The 27,269-nt window shown below is 42.3% G+C and overlaps 1 protein-coding gene across 1 annotated transcript; it reads right to left on the reverse strand.

The window, feature by feature from the left end:
• Positions 1-49: 49 nt before the first annotated feature.
• Positions 50-20,466, reverse strand: bace1 (beta-secretase 1). The gene is made up of 9 exons (XM_023961451.1): positions 19,614-20,466; positions 6,726-6,814; positions 6,416-6,632; positions 3,671-3,808; positions 3,464-3,598; positions 3,270-3,371; positions 3,027-3,176; positions 1,949-2,120; positions 50-1,392 (listed from the first exon to the last, which is right to left on the reverse strand). Exons 1-9 carry the CDS (start codon positions 19,926-19,928, stop codon positions 1,154-1,156), a joined length of 1,557 nt encoding a protein of 518 aa, XP_023817219.1. The 5' UTR covers positions 19,929-20,466; the 3' UTR covers positions 50-1,153.
• Positions 20,467-27,269: the final 6,803 nt, after the last annotated feature.

Raw genomic sequence — 27,269 nt, forward strand, 5'->3', positions numbered from 1 at the left:
TTCAAAAACCAATATTTTCTGTTTAACTAGAATACGATAAACAACAACATCATAGTTACAATAAGCCTTTTTATTGGTTCCTCTGGGCTGCCAGTATCTGACAGATAAATATCAGACTTGATCTATTTACAGCTTTTTCAGAGACGACACAAACTGTCCCTCACAGACATATATATTTGTTATTTAGTATATAACATATTTGGGGCTGCTTTCCTCATCTAAGTGTTAAAAGGTGTGAAGGGTTAGTGCCAGTGAAAAAAAAGCCCTATTTAGTCATCAAAGCCCATAAAACCAGTTCAGCAGTCGCTTGCAAAGATATATGTGTTCTGTGAATGTGCAAAGAGAACATTAGGAATGCACATGGTTTATATACAACAGGTAAAGTTCTGCTTTCAGCTGACTGTGGCATAAACAGAGCATTCTGCAGGATCCATCTGAATGCCTCACAGTCGGAAGTCTTTCCTGGCGTGTGCAGGGATACGTTGGTATATAGATTTTGATTAACTTTTGGACTTAGCCTCAAAACCTTCTGCTCTTGGGTTACAGTGAAGTACAGCTGTGCACATACAGGCATGCTTGAGCTACTTGTTTCACTCACTCGAAAGCTGCAAACAGAAGACACAACCACGTTCACATGTTCAAACATAACAACATAATAAGGACTCTATTGTTTCCATATCTGGGTTACTTGTGTCTTCGTTAGGCCAGGTGAACATCCATGTTCTGCCATCAACTCCACATCCTGCTGCCCAGGATTCTGCATACCGATGTCCCAAAGTCCAGTGAAGCTGTTAGACATGACATGACTGCATGAAGATCACTCCCAACTCTCTGGGTTTCTCAAAACAACAGCACTTCAGGGATTCACTTACACTGATAAAATGCAAAAAAACAACAATGTTTTTTTCCTTTTAGCTCACGTTTAGCCAAGCTGATCTGCATAGGTAGCTGAAAACAGGCAAGGAGGATGCTGACCGCTGCACCTTGTGTTGTGCTAGTGTCGAGTTCATTATGACTCTCCTCACAAACAACTTCAGGTCAGCCGGGGTCACTCTGTACGCCATTCACTGTTTCTATCACGTGTGTCAAGAATCCCCTCCATTCCCTTTAGACACAACCCAGCTCAGCATAGGTTTCATGTGAGTCCATCCCTTCATTTGAGGAGTGATATGTCGTCAGCGAAGTCCCTGTGTGGGTGGAGGCAGCGGGCGAAGCGCCACTGGCACACCATCAGACAGAGCGGCAGCATGAACAGAGCACAGATCCCAGCCATGATGTAGGCGATGGTCATCAGAGTGGACTCGTCCGTCTGTGGGATGTTGTAGCCACAGTCTTCCAGGTCGATGCCGTGAAACGGGCCCTCCACAGAAGCGGTGCGAAACTCATCATGCACTGCCAACAGACAAATGCCATTGAATGGCTTGGAGAAGCACACACATCACAACAACACCACGAGGCTTGAACGACCACGCCAAGAAAGTGGAACATAGGAACTTTGCATCAGGAAAAGCTCCCTGCTCTGCTCCATTCTGATCATCCCCCTGCAGACAAACAGATCCATGAACGTCTTTGCTGGAATCTGGATCTAAACTGTACGACTGGATAGCTCCAATGATACTAGGTCTGGGGTGTGAGGGGCTGTAAGCTAGTGGGAGAGTGTAAACGGAGAGCTCTCAGCAATGGGTAGAGGACTGTTGGGAGGGTTACTCTGTGAAAACAGTCCCGCCCACAACTCAGAGGGGAATTTCTAATGACATAGACATATAGATGATAATTGGTGTTTCATATTTCTAATAAACTCCTGCTGCTCTGCAGAAATAATGTCCTAGAAAATGCTGCAGGTTTTTGAATTTGACTAAAAACAGCATCATCATCATTAAAAGACCACTGGAAACGCTTTGATGAAAAGATGACCCGTGAGGGTCTTTGAAGGGTTGATCTTCCTCACCGTGGCAGGTGCTGACAGCGAAGCCGATCCGTTTCTTCTCGCGGTCGAACACCACGTAGAAGCCCTCCATGATGACGGCTCCCATCACTGTGCCGGTACTGGACTGGGACACGGCAAATTTGTAGCAGTCCTCCTGAGCAGAGGCCACGTCCTCGACTGGCCGCAGGTATTGCTGCAGAAACAACAGGAGGATGGCCTCCCTTTGTCATTACCACAGATCCACTCCGTTGAGTGTTTTAATAGTCAGGTCAGACGTTTTGATTCAGAAGAGCTGTGAGCTGATCTACTTTAGTCTTTTTTGTCTGTGATGTGTGATGCCTGGTTGCAATTTTATGTTTCTACTATTGTGAAACACTGTGTGATTTTATCTGAGAGAGGCGCTATAGAAATAAACATACTTACTTACTAAACTAGGTTTGTGAAGAAATGAAAAGGCCCTCTAGATATGCAGGACTCTGGTTCTGATGGGTCACCAGAACCACAGTTCTGATGGTGACCCTGCAACAGTTTTTATATTAAATATAAAAAAAATCAGGCTTAGCACAAATATAACAGAATTATTTTTAAAACGGTTCATTTATTATCCAAACGTCAACTTGACAGTTTTCTTTTGCGAAAACACTTTAATTTGGCTGCTGAGAAAGAGTTTCTAAACTTTGATGTTTTCTTTGACACAAAATCTGACCTGATTTGATTGTATTTGTTGGGAGACAATGTCCTAAAGACGTGTGTTGTTGACAGCTGTTCTCATTGCTGAACATGTTTACACCAAATTCAGTTTCTCAGAAACACAAACTTGTTGACTGACATGTTTCATCAGTGAAGTCATTTTTGGGACAGTCCACTGGGGGGCAGTCACAATTTAAAATGAAAGTTTTATGTTTTTATTCTAAACTTGTCCGGTCCAACAGCTGGGCAGACAGATGAGAACTGAAAGCCTCTTGCGCTGGACTTTAACAACAGGGCATGCTAAATAACCCAATTGTTTGTTTGGTTTTAGTCCTGAGTGATTTCATTAAAAGCCTGTGGTTTTGAAATGGAAGCCGCATTAAGCTTAGGAACGCTCTGTTGAACTTACCTGCGGCAGGATGGATATTCTGAAGGACTGGTTGCGGTTTTCACTCATCAAGTACAGGGAGATGACTGGAAAGATGTGCCAGGGCGTAGTGCCGGCCTGCCAACACACCAGCTGCTCCCCCAACCAGAACCCGGAGGGAAACTGCTCTGTCTGGAAAGCAAGGTCAGAGGAATGCTGTTGGTTTCTCCCAGCTCCTCATTTCGTGTCAGACTCGTGTTAGAGCCATTGAATGTGTTTCCTCACCGAAGAGGCTGCCTCAATAGCTTTGACTGCAGCCTGGAAGACTTTCCTTGGTAGGCGTAGGTTGGTGGTGCCGCTGTCCACAATGCTCTTGTCATAGTTGTACTGCAAGAGATGGACGGTCGAGGAGTGACAAATTCCATGTTCCCTACATGAAACACCAAATCATGACTCATTTTTGCTGCACTATATCTTACCTCTTTACAGTCCATGTTGAGGTCCTGTCCATTCACTTCAATGCGCACGATAATAACCTCATAATACCACTCCCTGCGGATCGGAGTGTACCAAATCTCTCCCACATAAAGCGAGGAGTCTACTCCTCCGATGATCTAACGAGAAGAAGAGGTATTATATAAAGAATTAATATGAGACATATTTCAAAACGTAGGGGATTGTGCTACCATGCTGCCTCCCACTGTGGAGCTGCCCGAGGAGTAGTTCTGGGTGTAACCGGCACCGCACAGCTGGAGCGAGAAAAGGTTGGGGACTGAAGTCTGGCGGACCAAAGAGTCAAAGAAAGGCTCCAGCGTCTCATCCGGCTGGAAGACAAGAGAAATGGATCCCAAAAGTCAAGCATGGCTGAAAATATTTATGACTGTCTGAGGGAAGTGAATACGAGCTTAAAACATCCATACTTGTTGTACAAAACGTAGTGGTTACTTTGCGGGTTAGTAACACTATCTATCCATCCATCCATCCACCATTCATCCACCCACCCATCATCCATCCATCCATCCATTTTATCTCCAAGCCATGAATCCTGTCTATGTAATCAGACGGGCTATTTTTCATTGTTCACGACAGCCAAAAATGCTGACAAAGCATAAACAAACTGTTATAAATCTGCAAATATTTATGAATATACATTGGAATTGTATGGGGGTGTGCTGGGGCATAAAATTTAAATAAAACCAAATAGGTGTTTGCACATGACAACTGTGTGTTGGATGTTTGCATGTGTGTATGTTTCTATGTGTATATTTATCTATATGTGCAGTTTATATGTCTGAAATAAAATATAATCATCATCGTAGTCGTTCTTTTTTAAAGTCATTCACGTGGAACAAAGCCGTGTTTCATTAGAATTATTTAAAAAAGGAACCAATATTACAATACAGTGTTATTTTTGTTGGTCGGACAATTTTAGAGCAAGTTAACCCTTTAAGACGTCGTCGGTGACCCCTAAATAACCTAAATAACATGATCTTTGACCTACCAGAACTCTTCAGGCTGGATTTCTCCGCACGCTGATCGTGTTAAGACTTCACTACTATAAAGTGTTGCACATCAGAGCAAGACTCTTTCTCTGCTTCAGAGTTATGGTGGTCTAAAGAATGTTAACTAAATGTTAATGTTAGCTAAAGCTCTGGTGTTTGACTATGATTATGCCATTTGAGCAGAAATCCAAAAACCTTTGGGTCATAGTTTCTGCAGAGCAGCAGGAGTTCATCAGAAATTTACCTCTGAGTTTATCATGCCTTTCTTTACACTCTCTCCTTCTAGCTTACAGCCCCTCACAGCGCCAACCTAACATTAGCAGTGCAATAAAAATAGATAGCAGTATCATAGCTATCCATCCGTCCAGTTCTGATCCACATTCCAGCTCAGACCAGGAAAACACAGACCTTCATGGATCTGTGTGTCTGTCAGAGGATGATCAGAATGGAGCAGAGCAGGGAGACTGAGGACTGCTGACTATAGTTTGGCTGTCAACTACAAGCTTTTTCAAACTGCATTTGTCCTGCTCCTGGTTCAGAAGAATTTGAATAATGAAATACTCTGAAATGCAATTTTAATATGACTGTTCTTTATACGTGTCCTCCATCATCAGAGAAATGCTACAAAAACATGTTAAAAACACCTAAATCACCGTTTTCATTGGAGTGGGTCACTAAAGAGTCTATATCACGCAAAATAAACCTGATGAGCTTATAAGTGTGTTATAATGTTAATTCCTCATAAAAAAACAACCCATTCATGCATTTCTGAGTATTCCTCTCAAAACCTGTTCTGTGAGCTCCAGCTCCTCCCAATCCACCTCCACAGGGTCAGTGTGCTTTGCTTGGACCAACAACAAACCACTTTGACGAGTTTCAGACTCAAGCAGCTGCTCTGAGGCGCTAAACCCAACAGCCAAGTATATTCATTTTTCCAATTTTAATGGATAGATTTTCTTTGAATTTAAAAACAATTGAGTTTTTGTCATTGTTGTCATGATTGCAGCTGCCAGCTGCACCCCCCCCCTCCACCCTCTGTGTTCTCACCAGGCTTCTCAGCTGTTTACTATTTTCAGTTAGTGTGTTTAGTTATTTAAGGTTCTGTCTTTGTGGTTCTGTTGTCACAGTGTCCTGTTTAGTCCTGTCAGTTCTCCCTTGTTTTGGTCCCACTTGTGTGGAGTATTTTGGTTATTAAACCTTTTGGCTTCCAAACTCCTTGGATTCGAGTCCTTCCTGCTCCTGGGTCCTTTCTGGTTACGAACCGTAACATTTGTCTCCTGGGTTGTAACTCTATATGTAGAAAATTGTAGCAAAAGGGGTTAGTTTTAGTGTAAGATATTGCAGGTTTCTCTACTGGAAACTCAATATTTTCTGCTTTATTTTATTTTTTTATTTTATTTTTAAAAGAGTTAGAAAAGGAAAAAGAGCTTTTCAAAGCTACACAAATTGTTTTTTCAACTTTTTTGAAATGACATAAAATGTGACAATCCCAGTAATGAAGGGGCCTTGAGGTGATCTAAAACTTTTTGGCATAAAAACTTAAAATAGAATTTTTTCACTAACATAGTTTATTAGTAAGCAGTTTATTGTCAGTTTATTAGTTTGAGCAGGTTGTCCAATGATTGAAGGATTGGCGGTTCGATCCCCGCCCCAGTCATCTGTCGTTGAGTCCTTGAGCAAGACACTTCAGCCTCCATGCCTCCAGTGCGGCTCCACTGGTGTGGGAATGTCTCAGTGATGGTCAGAGGCGCAAACCGGCAGCCACGCCTCTGTCAGTCTGCCCCAGGGCAGCTGTGGCTACAACAGTAGTTACCAAGTATGAATGAATAATGGACACATTGGAAGAACTTTGAGTGTCTGCAAAAGCAGATAAATCCAATCCATTCTTATTATTGATCAAATATCCAAAGATAGAGGGCATGGACCTACCCGGGCAATGTCAGCATAGGCCAGGCCCAGGATCCCCTCCCAGTTTGAGCCATTGATGAAGAAGCGCTCTGACTGGGTGATGGCAGCGATGTTGGCCCGCAGCGTGGCGTTGGGTCCGTGTGGCACAGAGACCAAGTCGGTACCAAGCTCACCTTCCCAGCGGCCTTGAGTGTAAGGAACGTACACATTTCGGCCCATGTCACGGTAGGAACTGGAGCTGTGAAAGAACAAGAGGGGGTGAACGTCACATTCCTCGATGAGCTTTTCTTTCCAGTTTGGCCGTGCGTTCGAGGACATTGCCTGCACTCACAGAGAGCGATGGTAGTATCTGCGCAGGAACGGGTGAGCAGCTGCCCCAACTGCAAAGTTACTGCTTCCTGTGTCCACTAGAATGTTTAACTGAAATGAGAAGAAGCAAAAGATACATCACTGTGTGCTGAACAGAAACAACATGGCTGCTTTGGAATACTTAAAGATCCACTTCAATTGTGTTTTGGTGTTTATTGTGGCATTTCGCTCATGGTGGCAGACATACATTAAGAAAATTAAGACTAAAATAGGATTTCTAAGTATTTTTAATCAAGTTGTTATGAATCAGGAGCTGTTGGAAAAAGATTGTAATTGTGGCGCAGAAAATACAATCTCCACCAGCCCCCTGCTCTGCCCCGTTGGCTCCACTTTTAGAAAACTAGATCCATGAACGTCTTTGTTTTCCTGGTCTGAGCTGGAATCTGGATCAGAACTGGACGGATGGATAGATCTGCCGGGTTTGTTGCACCGGTAATGTTAGCTTGGGGGTGAGAGGGGCTGTAAGCCAACAAGAGAGAATGTAAACAGATGGGTGACGGGAAGTGGAGGCAGGCTTACTCCACAGCAACAGTCCCGCCAAATTTCCGTTGAACTCCTCCCGCTCTGCAGAAACTATGTCCTAGAAAAGCTAAACAGGTTTTTTTTTTATTTTGGCTCAAAATGGCAAAATCATAAATAAAAGACACTGGGAACACTTTTACAACACAATAAAAGATGAATGGAGTGGGACTTTCAATATATCAAATTCTTACACGTGTGTAAACACGTCTATACGTTGGTTGATCTGAATTTCAGACATGGTCTGTATCAGTTTCTAGCCTCTGGCAGTGCCATACCTCCCTTTAACCTTAATGTCCTTGTCCCTCGTCCTTCTCCTATGTCTGCATCTCTGTGTGAGTATCATATTTTCCAGTAAATCTGTGAATGGAGCACACAGCCATCAATGGGAAAGCAAAGGTGTCCGGTGTGCACCTCTCAAACTCTACGCCGTTAAATGAGATTGGTAACATGCGACGGGCAGATTCAAAGAGGCTCAGGACATTAGCTGCTAGGATGGACGCACAGAGACAGACAGACAGACAGACAGACAGGCAGGCAGGCAGGCAGGCAGGCAGGCAGCCAGCCACTGAGCCAAAGCAAGCTGTTCAATAATGGATTGTCTCTTAAAATACCCACACAAGTGCTACTGTCTCAAGGGCCAAGCTTGTCAGCTCAGGATAAATCCTGACTTTGGTGTTCACACCAATTTGTTTCTCTAACACACACACTGCCTGCTTTGAAGGCTCAATCTGATCAAAATTGTGTTTCTGCTGTTTTTAACAGGTTCTTGTAGCAGTTTTTGGTTGGTTAATATATTTTTTGTATTTTCCACACAAAAAAGGACAAACAATGACCACCACCCTCCCTCCCCCCTTTCTGCTGTTAACAATTATACCAATTATAATTACAGCCTAGCATATATACTATACATACAGTATATATGTATAGACAATAAATAGCTGTCCTGTTCCTGTTCCGGGAATAAACTGGCTAGTGAAGCGGGAATTTCCCGCTTTCCCAGCGGCAGAAACCGGAATCCCTCCACTGCCTGCTAGGGCATTTTGGTTATTTTGTTTCATCGTTATCTTAATATGAGATATTTTGTCATGTCATGATATTTTTAATGAACATGGACATTTTACATTTATGTGGGACATCTGATGCTCTTTTTTTCCCCACCACTTCCAGGTCCGGTACGTTGTTTACACCAGAGGATCTCAAAGTGCAGCCTGGGGGCCGATGGCGGCCCGCGGGAAGATTTTTTTGTGGCCCTCAATAAAAGAGATCCAGAGCAGGTTCCTTTGAGGAAAAGGTTGTGTTGGTGAGGAGAAAAGGCGTTTTCTAGCTAGGTGGTCAAATGCTTGCTGTGTCGTACCTCATGGATAAAGTCCTGTGTCTGATTTACAAGCAGGTAAATGCATCGCTTAAAGAAACCAATATAAATCATCATTATGTAACAAATCATAAAATCTATGACAAATTTACCGGTGAGGAGCGCAGCAATAAGCTCCAACAACTACAACCAGGCTGTGCTGCACAGCAGATAATGTTCACTAAAATGTCTAAATCCAGTGAAGCTGTGACTGAAGCTAGTAGCTACGTTGTAGCTTTGGAAACGCTCCAGCAAAGCAAGTCCTTCAGTGACGGGTAGTTTGTAAAAGAATGGATGCTGAAAGGAGCTGACATTGTTTGTCCAGAGCAAAGGATACAAATAGATACGAGTAGAAGATCTGAGCAGCAACCTCTGGACAAACATCTGGAGGGCCTGGTTAACTGGACAAATGACACTTGGTCATTAAAGTTAGTAAAAACTACTTTTTCTCTTTATCCACTTTTTCACCAAAATTGGCCCCCAGTCTAATGTTGAGTTCTTAATTTGGCCCTCCGCTATAAAAACTTTGTGAACCCCTGGTTTACACAATCAGCTGTTGTCACCTGACAACATAAAAATGGCAGCTGGTATAATCTGTGTTTTTTATTTAACAGGTTTATGGTATTAAGATAATATCCATTTCAGGGAATCAATAACATTCTAAAGTTTAATTATGTTTTAGTTTAATAAATGCGGTATAAAGCGCATGCTCACTCTGTTGAATCGAAGTTTTGGGACTCGGTGTATGCGCCTGTGATGTATTTTTGACAGTTTGTTAACAGGGGAAATTTCGTATTCAAGTCAAGCAAGAGTCGTATTCAAAACAGACGTGTCAAACGTAAAACAAAATTTTTTATTCATATTTTTGCAAAGTTGTGCACAAATGATTAATTTCTCTTAATTTATTCATTTCAATTTCAGATTAATTTCTGTTAATTATTCACGTTTCTTCTTTAGAGTTCCTCAGCCCATACCTCCATACCTGTTACGACCCCGGGTCTGGCCTGCAGGTTTTTGTTGTTTTGGATGCGTGTGTGCATTTTGAGTTTCAGCTCCTGCAGAGGAACAGCTCCTCCACTGCTACTGGTTACATCTGTCACATGTAGGATCCATTTGTGGAAGCATTTCAGCCAGTTTGGATGTATGGAGGTGTGCACAGTAAACTATTTTAAGTGTATAAGACAATGCCCCGCACACACTGAAGATGAGTTCATCTTTGTCATGACTTTGTCCTGATCTTTTATAGTGATTTGGGGATAATTTCCTAAGATGTTTTGACGGTTTGCATGGAGAGAGACATGTTTGGAAACATGCTAAACATTTTCTTGATGGACATCTTTTGATTTGGATCAAACGTAAGGATGTCATCCAAAAAGTGGAGGTCATAATAAAATGACGCACATATAAATGTCTAAAAAAGTGTCCTGCTGGCAGATTATACAGATATGACAATTGTTGCAAAGATGCAAATTGTTTTTCCGTAATTAAATCATTGGAGCCCTTCAGACCTGCTTGGTGTCATCTTTGAAAAGTGGCATCTGACACAGAGGGTGGAAAAGAAGGATTTGATGCAATTGGGGTAAACAGACCTATTCCCAAATACCTAGTGTTTCTTTAATTGATGAATTATTCCCCTCAGACATTTAGGGCCCCTTGGTGGGGAGGGTGATGGGACATCACTGTGAGTAATCAAGAGATGTCCCCTCAGTGCCCTACCTGGCAATTTTAACTGCACCCCCTTGGTAGACACACCCTTCACCCCTCAAAATATACATTCCAACATAAACACACACACCCTCACAGACACACACACACACACACACACATTTCACAAGGAAGGTGGGACCTTGGACCATCTGTCCCCTACCCCATCCCTGGTAGGGGGTACAGGACCCTTGGCAACGGAGGCCGTGTCCCCTGGGTTCTGGCTTCCTGGGCCGGGCGGCCCTCTCTCCACGCAGGGAGGGGGCTCCCTGAGCTTTCTGGCAAGGCCAGAAGCCGGGGATCACATCATACCTCAGCCAGGGGAGTCCGTGTCCCTGTGGTGTGGGTTTTGGTCCTTGCCCCCGGGTGCTGGACATCCCCAAATTTCCAACTGTGGCCGAGCCTGGTCGGGCCATGTTTACAACACCCCTCGTGGGCCCCCCTTTTCCCCGGGGTGTCCCCTCCTGGGCGGAGCCGGCTGGCCCCTGCCTTGCTCCTTTCTGGACCAACTGTGGGCCGGGTGGGTGGCTGCCTGGAGCGCGGAGCGGGTCTCCCTTGGGGGGTCCTGGCTCGTACCTGGGGTCGGGGCGGGGGGATGCCCAGAACTCCTGGGTGGTGATGGGGCCATGCCTCCCTGTTCTCTGGCTCTGGGGGCCCCGCGGCGGCCCTGGCCTGGGTGGTGGATGTGATCGCCCGGGGGGTGGTTGTTCTCCACCTGCTGCCGTGTGGCGTTGGGGGGTTTTGGCTGCCGCTGCGGCGGGGGTCTTGGTGTGGGGGTGGCTGGGCACTCTCCCTCCTTCTTTTCACATTCCACCATCCATTTTAGAAGAACATAAACACTCACCTGAGCACAGGTGTTAGCTCACCTTTACACTAATAGTTTGCGTGATTGAATGAATGAAAGATTTCGCACTAGTTGGTTTGAAGGCATAAGTATGCGTGTGTGAACACTATCTGTTTTGTGTACATGTTGACATGTGGACATCTTTGCAGCTAACAGGTGTGTTTGTAACATGAGTGTGTGTGGACAGGCCCCGCCCCTTTGAGATTTGTATTCTATCTGTACCTTACCGTAATGATAAACATCCAGTAGCTTGTTGCTTTATGCTGCTTCATGGTTTTATACCCCCCCTCCTATTATCACCCTCCTATCCCCCCCCCCTCTCTAACATCCCTCTCTCTTCTTCCCTTCTTTCCTTTTCTGTCCGGTCCAACACAAAAGATTTTCAAATATGATTAAAATGAATAAAGTTTGGCCTCGATTACAAAAGGGGTTTATTCAGACATACCTCTGGTTTGTCTGAAGATTAATAACCCCTGTTATTAAAGTAAAATATGTCCAACACAAGAGGCCCTCAGTTCTCATCTGTCTGCCCAGCTGTTGGACAAGACAAGTTAAAAAATATTAAATTAAATAAATTTGATGAATTATTCAAATTGAGTCACGTACAACAGGATTATGAACTGTAAGGGGTTTTGATAATGGAAGTGGTGCATCCGTCACATATGACAATGTCTGAAGAAAAACTTTTTCCATATTGACCCATACAGGGCCATGGGTAGAGTGTTAAAAAAAGACATAAATTAGCACAATAACAACAAACCCACCATCTCGTTTTGTTCTCTGCAAATATTCTTTTCGGAGATGTGGCGCATTGTGGCAATTTTTCTGATGCTGGAAGACATATATTGAGAAAATTAAGATGCATTCCTGAATACCATATTTTGGGAATACAAGTCTCGTTTTTGCATAGTTTGGCCGGGGAATGCCTTATACAGTCCCTGACAAAAGTCTTGTCGCTTATCCATTTTGTAGAAACAAAAGCGTATAACCTCACTTTTGATGAATCCATTGGTTTTAGAAATGTTGCATATGAAAGCTAAAACCCTCCCAAATTATGTTCAATATACTAAAATAAAATTGCTTCACTGAAGAAAGATTGATCATTTCATGAACACAGAAAGCTCACATTTTGGCAAGACAAAAGTTTTGTCGCCTACAGAGAGTAATGTGAAAATTTAACAAATAATTTACTTCAAAAACAAAAATATGTTGCATAACATCAGTGAATTAAGTAGTGCTACTGTGAGATCCATATTTAATATCTTGTATGACTTCCATGAGCTTGAAGGACAGCATCCATGCGGTTTGACAATGATTCATACAATTTATAGATGAAGTCATCAGAAATAGCAAAGAAAGCAGTCTTCCATGCCTCCCAGAGTTCATCAAGATTCTTTGGTTTGGTCTTCCATGCTTCCTCTTTCATTCTACCCCAGACATGCTCAATGATGTTCATGTCTGGTGACTGGGCTGGCCAGTCCTGGAGCACCTTGATCTTCTTCGCCTTGAGGAACTTTGATGTAGAGATGGAAGTATGCGATGGAGCACCATCCTGCTGCAGAATTTGACCCCATTTATGGTTGGGAATGGAAGAGGTAGCTAATACTTCTTCATATTTTAGGCTATTGATATTGCCTTCCACCCTGCAAATGTTTCGCACACCCCCATACTGGATGTAACCCCTGACCAGGATTTTTCTGCCACCAAACTTAACTGTTTTCTGGGTGAATCTTGGGTCCATTCGGGCTCCAGTTGGTCTCCTGCAATATTTGCGGCGGCTGTGATGTAATTCAACTGAAGACTCATCTGAGAAATCCACCGTCTGCCACTTTTCCAGCGTCCATCCTTTTAGCAGGCTGTGGGCCTTGGCAAATGCCACACGTTTTATCAATTGCCTTTTGTTTAGTGCTGGTTTGTGGGCACTGATTGGACCATGGAGGCCATTTTCAGACAGAACTCTACAAACTGTTCTGGTTGACACAGGGACTTGAGGTGACCAGGCCTGGTGGAGCTCTGCTGCCGTGGAAAAGGGGCTGGCCTTGGATTTTCGAACCAACAAATGGTCCTCCCGAGCAGTTGTCTTGCGGGGTCTGCCGGACCTGGGCTTGTCAAAAACATCTCCAGTCTCTTCAAATCTTTTTCTTATTCTTTGTACTTGACGCTGAGACACATTGAAGGTGTCAGCCACCTCAGCATTGGATCTGGTCTACAGCTTCTTGATAATCAACGCTTTGGTCTCAGGGTGAATCTTAGGCATGTTGTCAGAGGTCAAGTTGCAGTTGATGTGAAGGCCTGGTGTGCTGGGGTTCTTTTTAGACACACCCACTAATTGATTGATCAGTAATTGATCACAGGTGAGGCTGTAATCTTTTTTTTTTTTTTAACTTGTTCTGTCCAACAGCTGAGCAAACAGATTAGAGCTGAAGGCTTTTTGTGTTGGACAGGTTTTACTATCACAAAAAGAGGTTATATAGCTTCAAGAAACTAGAGTGTAGATTTGTATAAACCCCTTTTTGTCGTATTATTTTTTATTTATTTGTTACATTTAGTGTGTGTGGGGAGGGAGAGGGGAAGAATGTGAGGGGGGGGGGGGGGGAGAGTAAAAGGAAGAAAGGTGAAAAGGTGAGGATACAAGCACTGATTTGACTAAGTTATTATTTTAGGCTGTAACATTTATACCAGATCTGCTGGAAAGACAAATATAACATCAAATGTGAAAATCTGACACTAAGATGAGCGAAAAAAATCTGTCCATCCCTACACTGTGGGTTAGGAGGAGGGATGAAGCAGACAGGGAGCAGTGTGGCAGTGTGCACGTGCACGTGGGGGTGGAGATACATGCATGCTGCCGACGTGAACCGTGTGTTCATAAAGGGAGCCAGAACCTACCCAGCCAGACCAGCCAGACCAGGAGAGGGGAGGAGAGCCCCCCAGGCCAGAAGCCCCCCCAGCATCCGGACCCAGCCCAGGTGAGGCTGTAATCTAGGATTGGGTGCATCATATTTCAAGGCGACAAAACTTTTGTCTTGCCAAAATGTGAGCTTTCTGTGTTCATGAAATGATCAATCTTTCTTCAGTGAAGCAATTTCATTTTAGTATATTGAACATAATTTGGGAGGGTTTTAGCTTTCATATGAGACATTTCTAAAACCAATGGATTCATTAAAAGTGAGGTTATACACTTTTGTTTCTACAAAATGGATAAGCGACAAGACTTTTGTCAGGGACTGTACTCAGGCGCGACTTATATGTGTTTGTCTTCTTTCAAATAAATAGGATCCTTTTTGTTATTTTCCCACTAACAACCACAAAAGAGCACTGTATGAGTGTGTATCAGTATTTGCTACTGACTGCAACCAAGAAGAAGCAGCGCCGGCCTTGATGAAGTTGTTCAAAAGTGACAGACAATAAATTTAACATCAACAGTCAACAACTGTTGTAGTCCAAAAAATATTAAAGCAAATTCTGAAAAAACATTATAGCAAAAATCTGAAAAATTTATGGCAAAGAAGACAAAGTTGACCACACCCACAACATGAGCATCCAGCAGGTCTCCCACAGACTTTGCTGCTTTGTGCCCAATATTGTCGACTGGATGGACTCCCAAACAATAATAAATAAACAGTTCATACTGGCCCTCTATTAAATACTCCAACACTTTGCTCTGCAATGTTAATGGATAAAAAAGGAGAACAAACAGACGATTTGGTGACAAACAGAAACCAAACGGATCATGTCTAATGTCAGCTCATCTTCTGGTTTTCATGAGCAGATGAGGTTAGAAAGCCCAGCCTGTTTGCAGTTCTTTGCTTTCACAGTTCTTAAAAATATTAGAACAAAAATCACGGAAAAAATTGGAAGGAAGATTACCTTTTTCATTTTTATTTTTTAATTTGAAGTGATACGCTTCCATGCTAACGCCATCATTAGACGTTTTTAAAAGTTCTCTGAGTGTTCGGCAGCGTTTGTCACCAGCCCGCTTCTCTCATGCTGCTGATGTCGAAGGACTTGGACCAATGTCTGCATTTTGCAGGTTTTTGGTGCAAAAGGAGTTTTAGGTCTTTCAGTAGCCACAGTTCATATTTCTCTATGAAAAGCCACTAGTTGTGATCGGGCAGACAGGTAGGAGTGTAAATTTCCCAGTATTTTGTACAGTTTTACCATAGCAAAGCTGAGAGCGCCATAGGCTGTAATGACGACAACTTAAACTGCTTTACGGCAGCGTAAACACTGTAAGCGTGAGGTTGAGTTTCTGCCACAATTTCATGTTAAACTATTTTTTTTGTGTTTTTTGCACCCAAAATATTAATATTTCCTGATTTTTCCAAAACTTTACAGATTTTTCACAATTTTCCAAGAACCTAGAAATTGCATTTTTCATTTTCAAAACTTTTCCAGGTTTTTCATGACCATGCAAACCCTGTAAAAGTCTAAAGTCACGTGACATGTCAAGACAGACAGATGTGGTGAACAGTATTCTGTAATTTTCCAAAATATAACTTCCTTCAGTGTCAGAAGATAAAATAAACAAAACGGAAATGATCAAAGTGAGAGTATACATTTTTTGCCCGGTACCGGTCCGTAGCCCAGGGGTTGTGGACCGCTGCTCTACACGACAATCTAGGGGGAATCAATTTCTTCTACCTGCATGTCCTTATGGCCATGAATAGTCCATTATAGAGCAATTTTGCCATTGAAATCATTATTACAATATTTAATTACACAAATGTAAAAAGAAATCATTTTTCTAAAAGTGTAAGACTTTTCATTTTCACATAAGAAGAATGAGGAAACAATATTGAACTGGGATTGGATGGTTTTGCTGGCGTTGGTTGAAAGTTTTGTTACAGTCCGATGTTTCCTAGGGAAAAACGCTATTACACCATTTACACCAGATGTAGTCTATCTGTGTGCTTCTACCTCCACTCTTATAGGTCACCTTTGTTCCTGCCTCTTCTCAAAGAACGTATTCACTAGAGCCATTTCCATCTTTTTTGCTAAACCAACCCCCATCTGTCCTTCTACGTTCCTCTCCTGGATACCAAACCTGCCCATTGCCTCCTCTTCACCTCTGTTTCCTGCACCAACATGTCCATTAAAATCTGTACCAATGACAACTCTCTCACTTCCAGTGATGCTCATCATCCCTTCATCAAGGTCCAACCAGAATGTCTCCTTCTCCTCCAGCTCACATCCTACCTGTGGGGTAAACCCACTAACAACATTAACCACCACACCTTCCATTTCTATCCTCAGACTCATCACTCTATCTGACACTCTTTATACCTCCACAACACTCCCAACAAACTCCTCCTTTAAGATAACTCCCCCTCCATTTCTCCTCCCATCTCCACCATGATAGAACAACATGAACCCTGTTCCTAAGTGTCTAGTCTTGCCACCTTTCCACCTGGTCTCCTGGGGCCTCATTTCTAAAACTTTGCGTAGGATTTGCGTCAGAAGTGGCGTACGGATGAAACATAGGACGTGCGTACGCACAGAAATATTCGGATTTATAAAACCGTGCGCACGCACATCCTACGCATCTTTCCCTTAATAAATCACAACCAATTCTAAATGCAGCGCAGCTTTTGCGGCTTCATGACACGCCCATAGTTGCCCATAAATAGTCCGTGAAACGCCCACAAATGAATATTCATTGATTGCGAAACCATGGCAAACACAGAGAGGAAATCAAAAAAAACGTAACTTCACTCAATGCGAAGTAGAAGTTATCGTTGGCGAGGTGGAAAAGAGGAGAAAAGTGTTGTTTGGAGGGCACAGTGTGGGCATTACTAATGCCAAAAAGGCACGTAAGCGGCAAACGGTGGCAGACGCCGTAAATCATGCTGTAGCCTCACAACCTCGGACCGTGGTTAAATAAAAAAGAAACGGTCGGACATCAAAGTCAGCATTTTATTTCCCTCCATTTAATTACATCTGACAAGCTACAGATGTCGGTATTAATCGACATGGAAATGAGAAATTGATCAGCGCAAATGTAATTTCTTGTTGCTTTCTGAATGGTTGAGACATACGCCATACATTGTTTTATCAAAAATAAAACAAACTAAAGGCATATGCATGAATACCATAATTCTGTAGCTTATGAAGAAATGTTTTACTATGAAAACAACTTTCCCCAACATTGACAAGAATATCAGTTTTGTACATTATTTTGTTCTGTTATCTATATTATTTATGAGGATGAATTGCACAACATGCCAATATTGCAGAACATGTTTCACTTTTCTTTCTGCAAATAAGTGTTCATTTGAATTTCTGTTGTAATTTTCATTTGATATTTTTGTTTGTTTCACTGCTGATCGATCAAACGGGTGTTGGTGTAGCTGTTAATTGTAAGACTTGCTTTGTGAAGTCTTCATGTTATTTCTGAGAGGCAGTATTGTCATTTTCACTTTCACGTGTTTCTTCCATCTGCCGACGGTGTCGCCGTTTCTCATTTCACCCGTTTTTGTGCGTACGCCTGGGTCAGAGCTTGTGTGAAGGACCGCACATTTTCCCGTCAAGTTTGCTTTTTATAAATCTCAACTATTGCGTAGAGAGTGGCGTACGCCTTCTTTTGTGCGAAACGTTTATAAATGAGGCCCCTGGACTCAGAGTATGACTACCTTCCTCCTCTGCATCATGTCAACTAACTCTCTACCTTTTCCTGTCATACTTCCAACATTCTCTAGTCTCAGTCCAACACTGATGACTTTCCTCTTCTCTCCCTTCCTGCCTGCTGTCCTCCTTCTTGGACCAACAGTGGCCCAATTTCCACCGGCACCTTGTTGCTGAACGTACTGATGGTGGTTGTTGTTAACCAGGGCCTTGACTGATCCGGTGTGGATATCATTGGTCCCATATTTTACGCCGGATGCCCTTCCAGACCCAACCCACTGTATTTATCCAGGCTTGGGACCATCACAATGACATCGTGGCTTGGGCCAGTCTTAAAATATACGCCATTTATTTATTCAAATTGTTGTTATCTGAGGTAAATTTCCATAGAAGAATTGCTGCTTTACAGAAACGGTCTTAGAAAAAACAAAGATTTTTTTAAAAGTTTTGGCTAAAAATGGCATAATCATAATAAAAGAACGCTGCAACGCTTTTACAAAAGTTAAGAATGTGATCAAAGGAGGTCTTTCTTTAAGTCAAGCAGCAGCACTTCTAGCCTGCAGGCCTGTCTTCCTCCTCGGGGAAAGAGAATTTGCTGACAACTCCGGATTGAGCTGTTTCTTCAGCACACACACACATGAACACGCACCACACTCAATAGTGCACACAAACACTAAAGGCTGCATCCTGACACCCAAGTCTTTTCCTGTCGCAATAAAATACGTCCCACTGACATTAGTGGCACAGAGCCTGAAAGGGTTGGTGTTAATTTTAGATTCTTATGGTGGAAAAATGGAAAAAGTGGAAAAAGGAAAATGTCAAAATTGTTTTATTTGTTTTTTTGGGGGGAAAGCTTTCAGAATTAAATTATTTAGGGAAAAGGTTTTTTAAAAAGCCTAAAAATGTCTGGGGTTTTTTGTTTTGTTTTTTTCGTGCATCATATTGTTAGAGTCACATTTTTTTAGGTTTTAAGCAGAATTAAAGGCTGAGCAAAAACAGACATTCACTGATGTATAAAAATGCTCCAAAAAAGATATTTTCATGAAACTGTCCGATCTAAAAACAGGCAGATGCCTCTGATTGTGTGCAGGACGTGTCAGTGACTCTCACAGGTCCTTTACTCAGCACTTCTGCTCCTTCATCCCTCTCAACATTTCTTTTGTTTCCTGAAAACTCCCCTTCTGCCACAGCCCAGCACTCCTTTCTCCTGAGCCCTTCTCATATTTTCTTCCCATCTGCCCGTTTCATCCTCTTTCAGTCTGTAAATAGCTCTTCTTTCTCGGGTGAGCTTTCATTCAATTGATCTTTGCTTTGAAAATGCAATATTGATTTGTGAAAGTTATGAATGAATTTACCTTGAAAGCTATTTATGTTATTGTTTTGGTTGAAAAAAACAGGAAAATGAATCAATATTTAATTAAATAGTGAACTTGTAAATTGATTCTGAATTTTGACAGCAGAAATCCACCTCCCTCATTTCACAGGGATTCCCTCTGTCTGCCTGTCTGTCTGCCTGTCTGCCTGTCTGTCTGTCTGTCTGTCTGTCTGTCTGTCTATCTATCTATCTGTCTGTCTGTCTGTCTATCTATCTATCTATCTGTCTGTCTGTCTGTCTGTCTGTCTGTCTGTCTGTCAGGCTCAATGGCCTCCTTCTCTCTTCTTACCCCCTGGTGCCAGCCTGTGCCCACAGCTGCACCGTCATTATTTCCTACCCCCCACTTCAAAAAGATGGGGCAAAAGACAGTGCGCGTGCACCCACATAACCATACCCATCAGAGTCACGTGACCGTGGTTTCAGCTACTACCTTCTGCGGAGGAGAGCCCACGGCCATCTCCACGTAGTAACCCTGCCCGGACTTCCCACGGAGGTTGTCAATCATGTCCACGAAGCTGATGCCACCCGGTGCCGCTCCCCTCCGCCTCCGCGCCGACGACCTGCTCCTCCCGCCGACGGCCGGCGGCAGCGGCTGGTCGCCGCCAGCGCCCTGCCGCAGTGGCACGCGGATGGCGGGCGCCAGGCCCGGGGAGCTCGGTGCGGACTCCCCGCTGCCGAGCAGCCACAAGGCCGTCCAGAAACATATTTCTACCAGCCAGGGAGGCTGGAGCGTCAACGCTTTCATTTTAAACGCCTCGGTGCTTTGAATTCTGGTCGATGTGGAGCGTTTTCGACGTGAATCTCAGGTTGACATGAAGTCTGCAGGGGCAGGCGAGGAGGATGCTAAGATGACGGCTAAAGCCATGATGGCAGCTGACCCACAATGCAGAGGGTTGAGCTCCCTTTGATCTCCCGCTCCGTGACCGGGTCAACCAGACACCGACAACGCGCCGCTCAGCGTTAAAAAGGTCACAGAAATAAAAAATGAGGTCCTCACAATTCGCCCAGCCTTATTTTTCAGTGCCACACATCATTTGAGGCAAAAGAAAAAGACACAGGTTGTCCCTCCGCGCTCCCCGCAGGGTCGCGACACTTCCTCCCGTCAAACGGCGGAAACCATCCCCGCAGAGTGGACCTGCCGCCGGCACACCACAATCCGCGTCCTTCCCCTCCAACCAGTTCATGCTGTTCTTCGCCTTTCAGTCCTTCACCTCCTCCGCCTCCTCTTCCATCTACTCCGCCGCATCCTCTGGAGGGATGATGGGAGTCAACGCTGTCAGCAGCGGTAGGCGTTTTCCGGTTAGCCCTCCACAATAAAAGCATGTGGCAAGTGGTCGTAGCAGATAAAAAAAAGCAACAACGCCACCCCGGGTACAGCGTCCGGGGAACCCAAAGCGCTGCAACATAGGCGCGCAGATTCTTGTTTAAAATTAGGCCAAGACGTGGTACCAGTTAAAAGTAATTTATTTACTAAAATGTGTTAAAAACAAGGGACTCAATCACACTGGGGAGGGAGAAATGGGAAGAAAGACCTTTTTTAGAGGAGCTGTTAAAACAATGTATGCAGGAGGAAATTGTTCTATCAAACTTCATGCTGGGACCTCTCCGGCAAGGATGCCCCATTTCCCCTTATTTATTCCTCCTCTGTACCCAGCTCCTTACCGACTAAAACTCAATTCCACTAAAAGGTATTTCAATAGAAGACCACACAGTCACTATCAGCCAACTAGCTGATGATACCACCCTGTTTCTAAAAGATCATTCGCATGTACCGTTAGCTATAAATCTGATCAATAATTTTTCTGCTGGATCTGGACTCTGCTTAAACATAAAAAAATGTGAATTATTTGCTCTTAAACACTGCGACTTCCTCTCTATCTGCAATATTCCAGTGAAAGAGTCCATCACTTACATAAGAATTAGCTTTTCTAAAGATAAAAAAGTCAGATGCCAATTACATTTTGACCCAATTATTAATAAAACACAGACAAAGCTGAACCAGTGGCTCCAGAGAGATTTGTCATTGAGAAGCAGAGTTTTGCTAACTAAAGCTGAAGGAATTTCCCGCCTAACGCACGCAGCTTTATACCTCAGTGTTGACAAGAAAGTCCTGAAAACCATTGACAAAATGCTATTTAACTTTATTTGGAGGAACAAAAACAATTATATTAAAAAAACAGTTGTAATGAACACTTACGATAAGGGTGGTCTTAACTTTCTAGACTTCTGTACATTAAATAATACCTTTAAAATAAACAGGCTGAGACATTTTATTAAGAATCCAACTTCAATCTGGAATTTCATACCAAATGACATTTTTTCTAAATTAGGAGGCATAAACTTTCTTTTATTTTGTTACTATAATGTACAAAAGATCCCAATTAAGCTTTCTTCCTTCCATAAACAAATGTTACTTTCCTGGTCACTCATCTACAAACACAATTTTTCTCCACACAGATACTACATATGGAACAATAAAGACATTACATATAGACATAAATCTTTATTTTATCCATCTTGGTTTACTCAAAACATCCTTCTGGTTAATCAGCTGTTTAATTCAAACGGAGCTTTAATGTCATATGAAGAATTTTGCCTCAAATATTCCATCAAAATGCCTAAAACTGAGTTTAACATTGTTTTGAAAGCAATTCCTAAATGTATTACATGTTATTCAAAAGCTCATCATTACAGAGTCCAACTTTATTACCAATTGATCCAACTAAGATAGAAATAGACCAAAATTGTTTTTCTTCTTCACGTAACGCAAATCGCCGTCACTCTTTCAGAAGGATGTTTCCCTGCCTACGTAGTTTCTTTTTGGAATAAATTAGTTTACCATTTAGAATGGAAAAAGATCTGGAATCTACCAACAAAATACTTTTTAACCAATAAAGTGAAAGAAATTTCATTTAAACTAATCCACAAATTTTACTCATCCAAGCAAATGTTCAAAGAAGATATTGATGTAAGCTGCTCTTTTTGTCAAGAACACCCTGAAGATGCTGTACATTTATTTTGGTCATGTCCCTTTTCCACAACTCTCTGGTCTAAAGTTTGTAATTTCATTTCCGCCCACATTGACCCAGACTTTCGCCTGTACTTAGAACATGTTATGTTTGGCCTCACCCACTGTCCATCTCATAAAAAAGAACAATTATATATCATTAACCTTTTGTTCTGTTTATGCAAATGGCACATTCATAAATCCAAAGCTAGAAATCATACCCCTCATTTTTCTGTTTTTGTCAATGAGTTCAAGCAATACCTGAACACAATAAGAAAATCTGACAATAAGAAAGCCCTTAAAACATTTGATCTATGCGTCAGTTTCAATGTCCTTGTGTAAAATGTAATACCCCCCTGGCTTCTTCTTTCCTTGTTGATGTTTTACACTGTTGTGTATTGAATTGTTACGTTCAATAAAATAAAAAAAATAAAAATAAAAAAGAGAAATGGGAAGAAACCCTTCGAGGGCCGAGGCTTATGTGGGCACACCCACGTGGAGGAGATTGGCAACCAAACTAAAACAGAAAACACCCCACTCTGTGGCATGCACTCGTGGAAAAAACAAAACAAAATATAAACTGAATCCAAACACGCCCGAATTGAGTCTCCACTCCCTGCCCTGCACTCGGCCCTAAGAAAAGAAGGGAGGAGAGAAATATAACAAGGGTCGGCAATATTGTTTGAAAGAAAACCAAAAAAACCACAATCAATGCCCACCGTCACATACACACACACACAAAACAGGATAAAACCAGCACAACACAGCAGAGGCCCTTTGGAAGGGCGTGACACCTCTCAGCAGGGTTTTTTTTCCAGGAAGCATGTTTAAACTAGCCTGACTTTAACCCTGAACTCTGGCTGAAATCCGCCTGAACTTGCTTACTCGGGGTATGTCGGTTCCAAAAGACCGGATATGAGTTGGCGTAATTACGCTCCACTTGGTAACTCTGGGTTAATGGGCGTGCACAGCAGGTACATAAAGACATTCTCAATAGATCACCGATTTCCAGAGTGACCATGGAAACGCGTGGAGAAAAAAAAAAGAAAGTGCGACACTTCAGTGAGACGGAGTCTGAGATTTATGACGGCGTATGAAGATTATACGTCCATCAAAAAAGTAACACGGCTGCATCATCAGCAAAAGAAAGAGTTTCTGCTTGGAGAAAAAGAAGAAAGTAAACGCACAAGTTTCTGATCTTATTTTCATTGTGACGCATATATATATAACTTATCCAACTTAAAATAATTGAATTGGTAACAAGTAATTGAGTTAAATGTATTCAACCTAATTTCTTACGTCTAACTCAATTTTTTTTACAACTGAAATATACATAATTATCTAAATAAATGTCATATTACTCCAATTCAATTAAAGTTTTTCCATCTTAATTTATTGTAATTCTTGAACTCTCATGTGTCTAAATTTGAGCCTGCAGATATACTCATTTTTATAACAATAAAACGAATGAAACAAAATAGATTTGATATGTGCAACCATATATCATATCTTTGAATTTATCAATATACCACATTATAGTCGGGGTGCATACAACCTCATCATCCTCTCCCTCCCCCTCACTCATGGTGCAGAAAGAATTAAACATAGTAGGACAAAATAACTCGGCAAAACACAGTAAAACAGCTAAATAACTAAACACATTCAGACAAAAAGCCACACTTAAACCCAAATCCGTCCAGACGGGATAAGGGAATGATATCCCAGAATCCTTTCCAGTGTCGAACTAAAAGCAGCACCAAAGTTACACCTACTTAATTGAATTAATTTAAATGAAAGTAAAATAATTTTCTGATAACTACGTGTTATTTTTAAGCTGACTTAACTAAAAAGAATTGATTTATCTTAACTAAAGCAAATAATGAAGTTAGATCAAAGTAAAAGGTTCATCTTTCCAACATCCATATGTGGTCTTATCACCCTCTCACGGTGGAAAAAGTATTATCTGAGCTTCTTCATCTACTAAATCATCTTCAAATGGACACGCCATGCTGCTTCACCTCTCTGTAAACAAACTAACCTTCAACTAAACCTGCTCCAGATCAGGTTATGTTCAGAGCATCAGTTGCCATGGCAACTTGACATACCCTGAAACATACCTCCATTTCTGGAACCGAAAGCGGTGGTTGTACACTTCTTTAGCCTCAAACTTACTGTGGGAGCTAGCATAACCTGCTTTCTGGAATACCCCCCAGGTCCTCAGTCCAATGACAATGCAGAAAAAGAGGTTTTGACGCCGCTCTGTTGGCTGCCACAAAGGCCAAGAAGATGAAAGTCCGGCCTTGGAGTGTGGCCTGAAGCCCACTGGCAGAAGCTGGAGCACCGAGGCCTAGAGCTTGCAGCCCACTGGTTGAAGCAAGGTGTAACTGCTGTGAGCTTAAAAACAGGAAAGCCAAACAAAAGCAGCAGTGCCTCTGCTGCCCCTAAATACAAACAAAAATCTGTTAATACACAATTAATAAATATTAAAACAGACAGGCAGAGGCTCAGACCAAACAAACTGATAACCAGAGCAGAGAGGAGAAACTCATCCACGCCTTAAGCTCACTGGGGTGTAGAGGGTAGCTCCGGATGCCAGAGCTCTTTTCTTTCTCATAGGGATGGCCCGTTTGACACAGACGCTTCAGCGCGCGTTTCACCTTCATGAAATACAGTGCTTCAGCACAATGTTTCGGGGCGTGTGTCAACTAGCGCAGATCACGTGGTTGAATGACGTATGAAGCACCAAATGCATTGTTTGGTCGAACCACGGTTCACATGTATCTTGTTGTGTTTGAACAGTTGGCCACGCTGTTCTCTGTAAATACCAAAAACCAGTTCTATTGTTTCCCCTGTATTGGAATCAGTGTCAGTTCATTGCACTTTACCATGGTTCCTGGAAAAAAAAAAAATGTACTGTGGCTCAGGATCGTTTCAACTCGGTTTCTCCTAATAAGACAATTCACTATGAACTTTGTTTATAAGGAAAATACTTGTACCAATATATGATGGCAAAAGATCATCGTATCGGTACAGATAGATTGGTGGAATAGTCACAGTGTTTGAACCCTGGAATCCTGAGTTCAAAGCTAGTGCTTTACTTTTTTTTTTGTAATTTGCTTTGCTTTTATTTTCTTCATGTGATGTGTGTTTTGCTGTGTCAAGCACTTCTCACAGCAAACGTAGCTCGTTGTGTTGTTTAACGTTATTTTTTTATCATCATTAACAATATTGTTTTGCTTTACGTTCCACATTCCGCATACGTTTCCACATTGAAGTGTTACAAGGAGCTTAGTTGAAGCATGATATACATCCAGTCCGCCACCAGATGTCGCTGTTCTGTGTGGTTTCAAAGCCCTGAATGGTTGGTTCATTTTTCCGGCACAATTACATGAACCCCAATGAGGCTTCATGGGGCTTCTATTCCCATCCCTACTTTTTCAGATAAAGAACACAATTTGTTTAGGAAAACCTAAAGCAGATTCACCCGAGATGGCACAACCACACTTACCAGGAAGCACAGAGGGTTAGCCACCAAGAAATGGGCGGGGTTTGAGCACCAGACACCAAGTGCTCAAGTGTTGGGCCAAACCATTTTTAGACTACTCCCAGGTAGTCAGGGGGTTTGCCTTCAGCTGTGCAGCTCATCCTGCTGCACATAGAACTAGAATGGTTTCAGATTTATTTAAATAAAAGGTTTTTTTAACTGCTGTAAAACATTGTCATGACATACAGTAATGAACAAAGAGCAATAAACTGTACATCCTTGTTGTTCACCTCTCAGCTTATCCCGTTAGGGGACGCTCGCCACAGTGAATCATCTAATTCCTATGGGTGTTTTGGCAGAAATTTTACACTGGATGCCCTTCCTGACATAACCCTGTATTTTCAAAGGACAGATATGCAGATATGCAGCGGTCCAAAGGCTCTTGCCTAAGGACCCACATTGGATTTTAGCTCATTACGCAGACATGAACCAATGTTCGATAAACTTGTTAAGTAGACATAGAAAATAAACAAAAAACATTTTTTGGCACAATTGGAACCCCATATGAGGTTCCCCGTATGAGGTTCCAAAATATGAAAATATGTTTTTGCGTCCACTGTCTATGTCTATTAAACAAGTTCATTGAACATTCGTTCATGTCTGTGTACTACTAAGCAATATCTTCTGCATGCCCATGCTTCTTTGATTACTACTTTGAATTTGCTTTGTGATGTATATGCTTGCTTTATGATTAAAACTTACCATTTGTCTTTATTATTGTCGTTTCCCCATGTTGTCTCATTACGGCGTCAGAAAAGTCCTTAGCAACCGTTGCTAATGTCGTTTGCTACGTTGTTTCCCCGTGTCGTCAGGAAAATCCTAAGCAACCGTGCTAGTGTCGTTAGCTGCGTCGTTTCCCCATGTCGTGTCCTTAGATCTTGTCGTATTTCAGATTTTGCCAAAGTTGTCAGAAAAGTCCTTTGTACGGCCGGTAAATTGTTTCCTGCACTACCACGGAATGAAACACGTTTAAAAAAAAAAAAAGCTTTATTAATATTCCTCCAAATGTGCATTGTGAGAAGGGGGGGAGGGGGTGCATGCATACAACGGTTTCACGTTCCCGAAGCAACTTGTCAATAGTTTTAAGGTATTTAGAGTGTGGCTTCAATTAAATCTGATGATGACGAGAGCGCCACCTCATGGTCAAATAAATACATAACAGATTAAAGAAAAAAGATCAAAATCCAGTCAAAGTTTTTGACGCGTCTGCTCCTTGTTTATCCACCCGATTTGTGACAACATTTTTGATAAAGATCAGTTATTTTTTAAAAGACATAAACAATAGTTTTATTCTCCATATTTAATTGGAGTCATACTCTAAATAACTTGAAACAATTGTCAAGAGTCGCTTCGGGAATGTGAAAGTGCTGTACGCACTTTTAAAAAAGTGTTTGTCATGGTTAACGCTAGCGCCGGCTTTCATAAACTTTTTTTCTGTTCCGTGGTAGTACAGGAAACAATTTACCGGCCGTACAAAGGACTTGTCTGACGACTTTGGCAAAATTTGAAAAACGACAAGATCGAACGACATGACA

The sequence above is a fragment of the Oryzias latipes genome, chromosome 13 (genome assembly GCF_002234675.1).
Source record: "Oryzias latipes chromosome 13, ASM223467v1".
Taxonomy (NCBI): Eukaryota; Metazoa; Chordata; class Actinopteri; order Beloniformes; family Adrianichthyidae; genus Oryzias; species Oryzias latipes.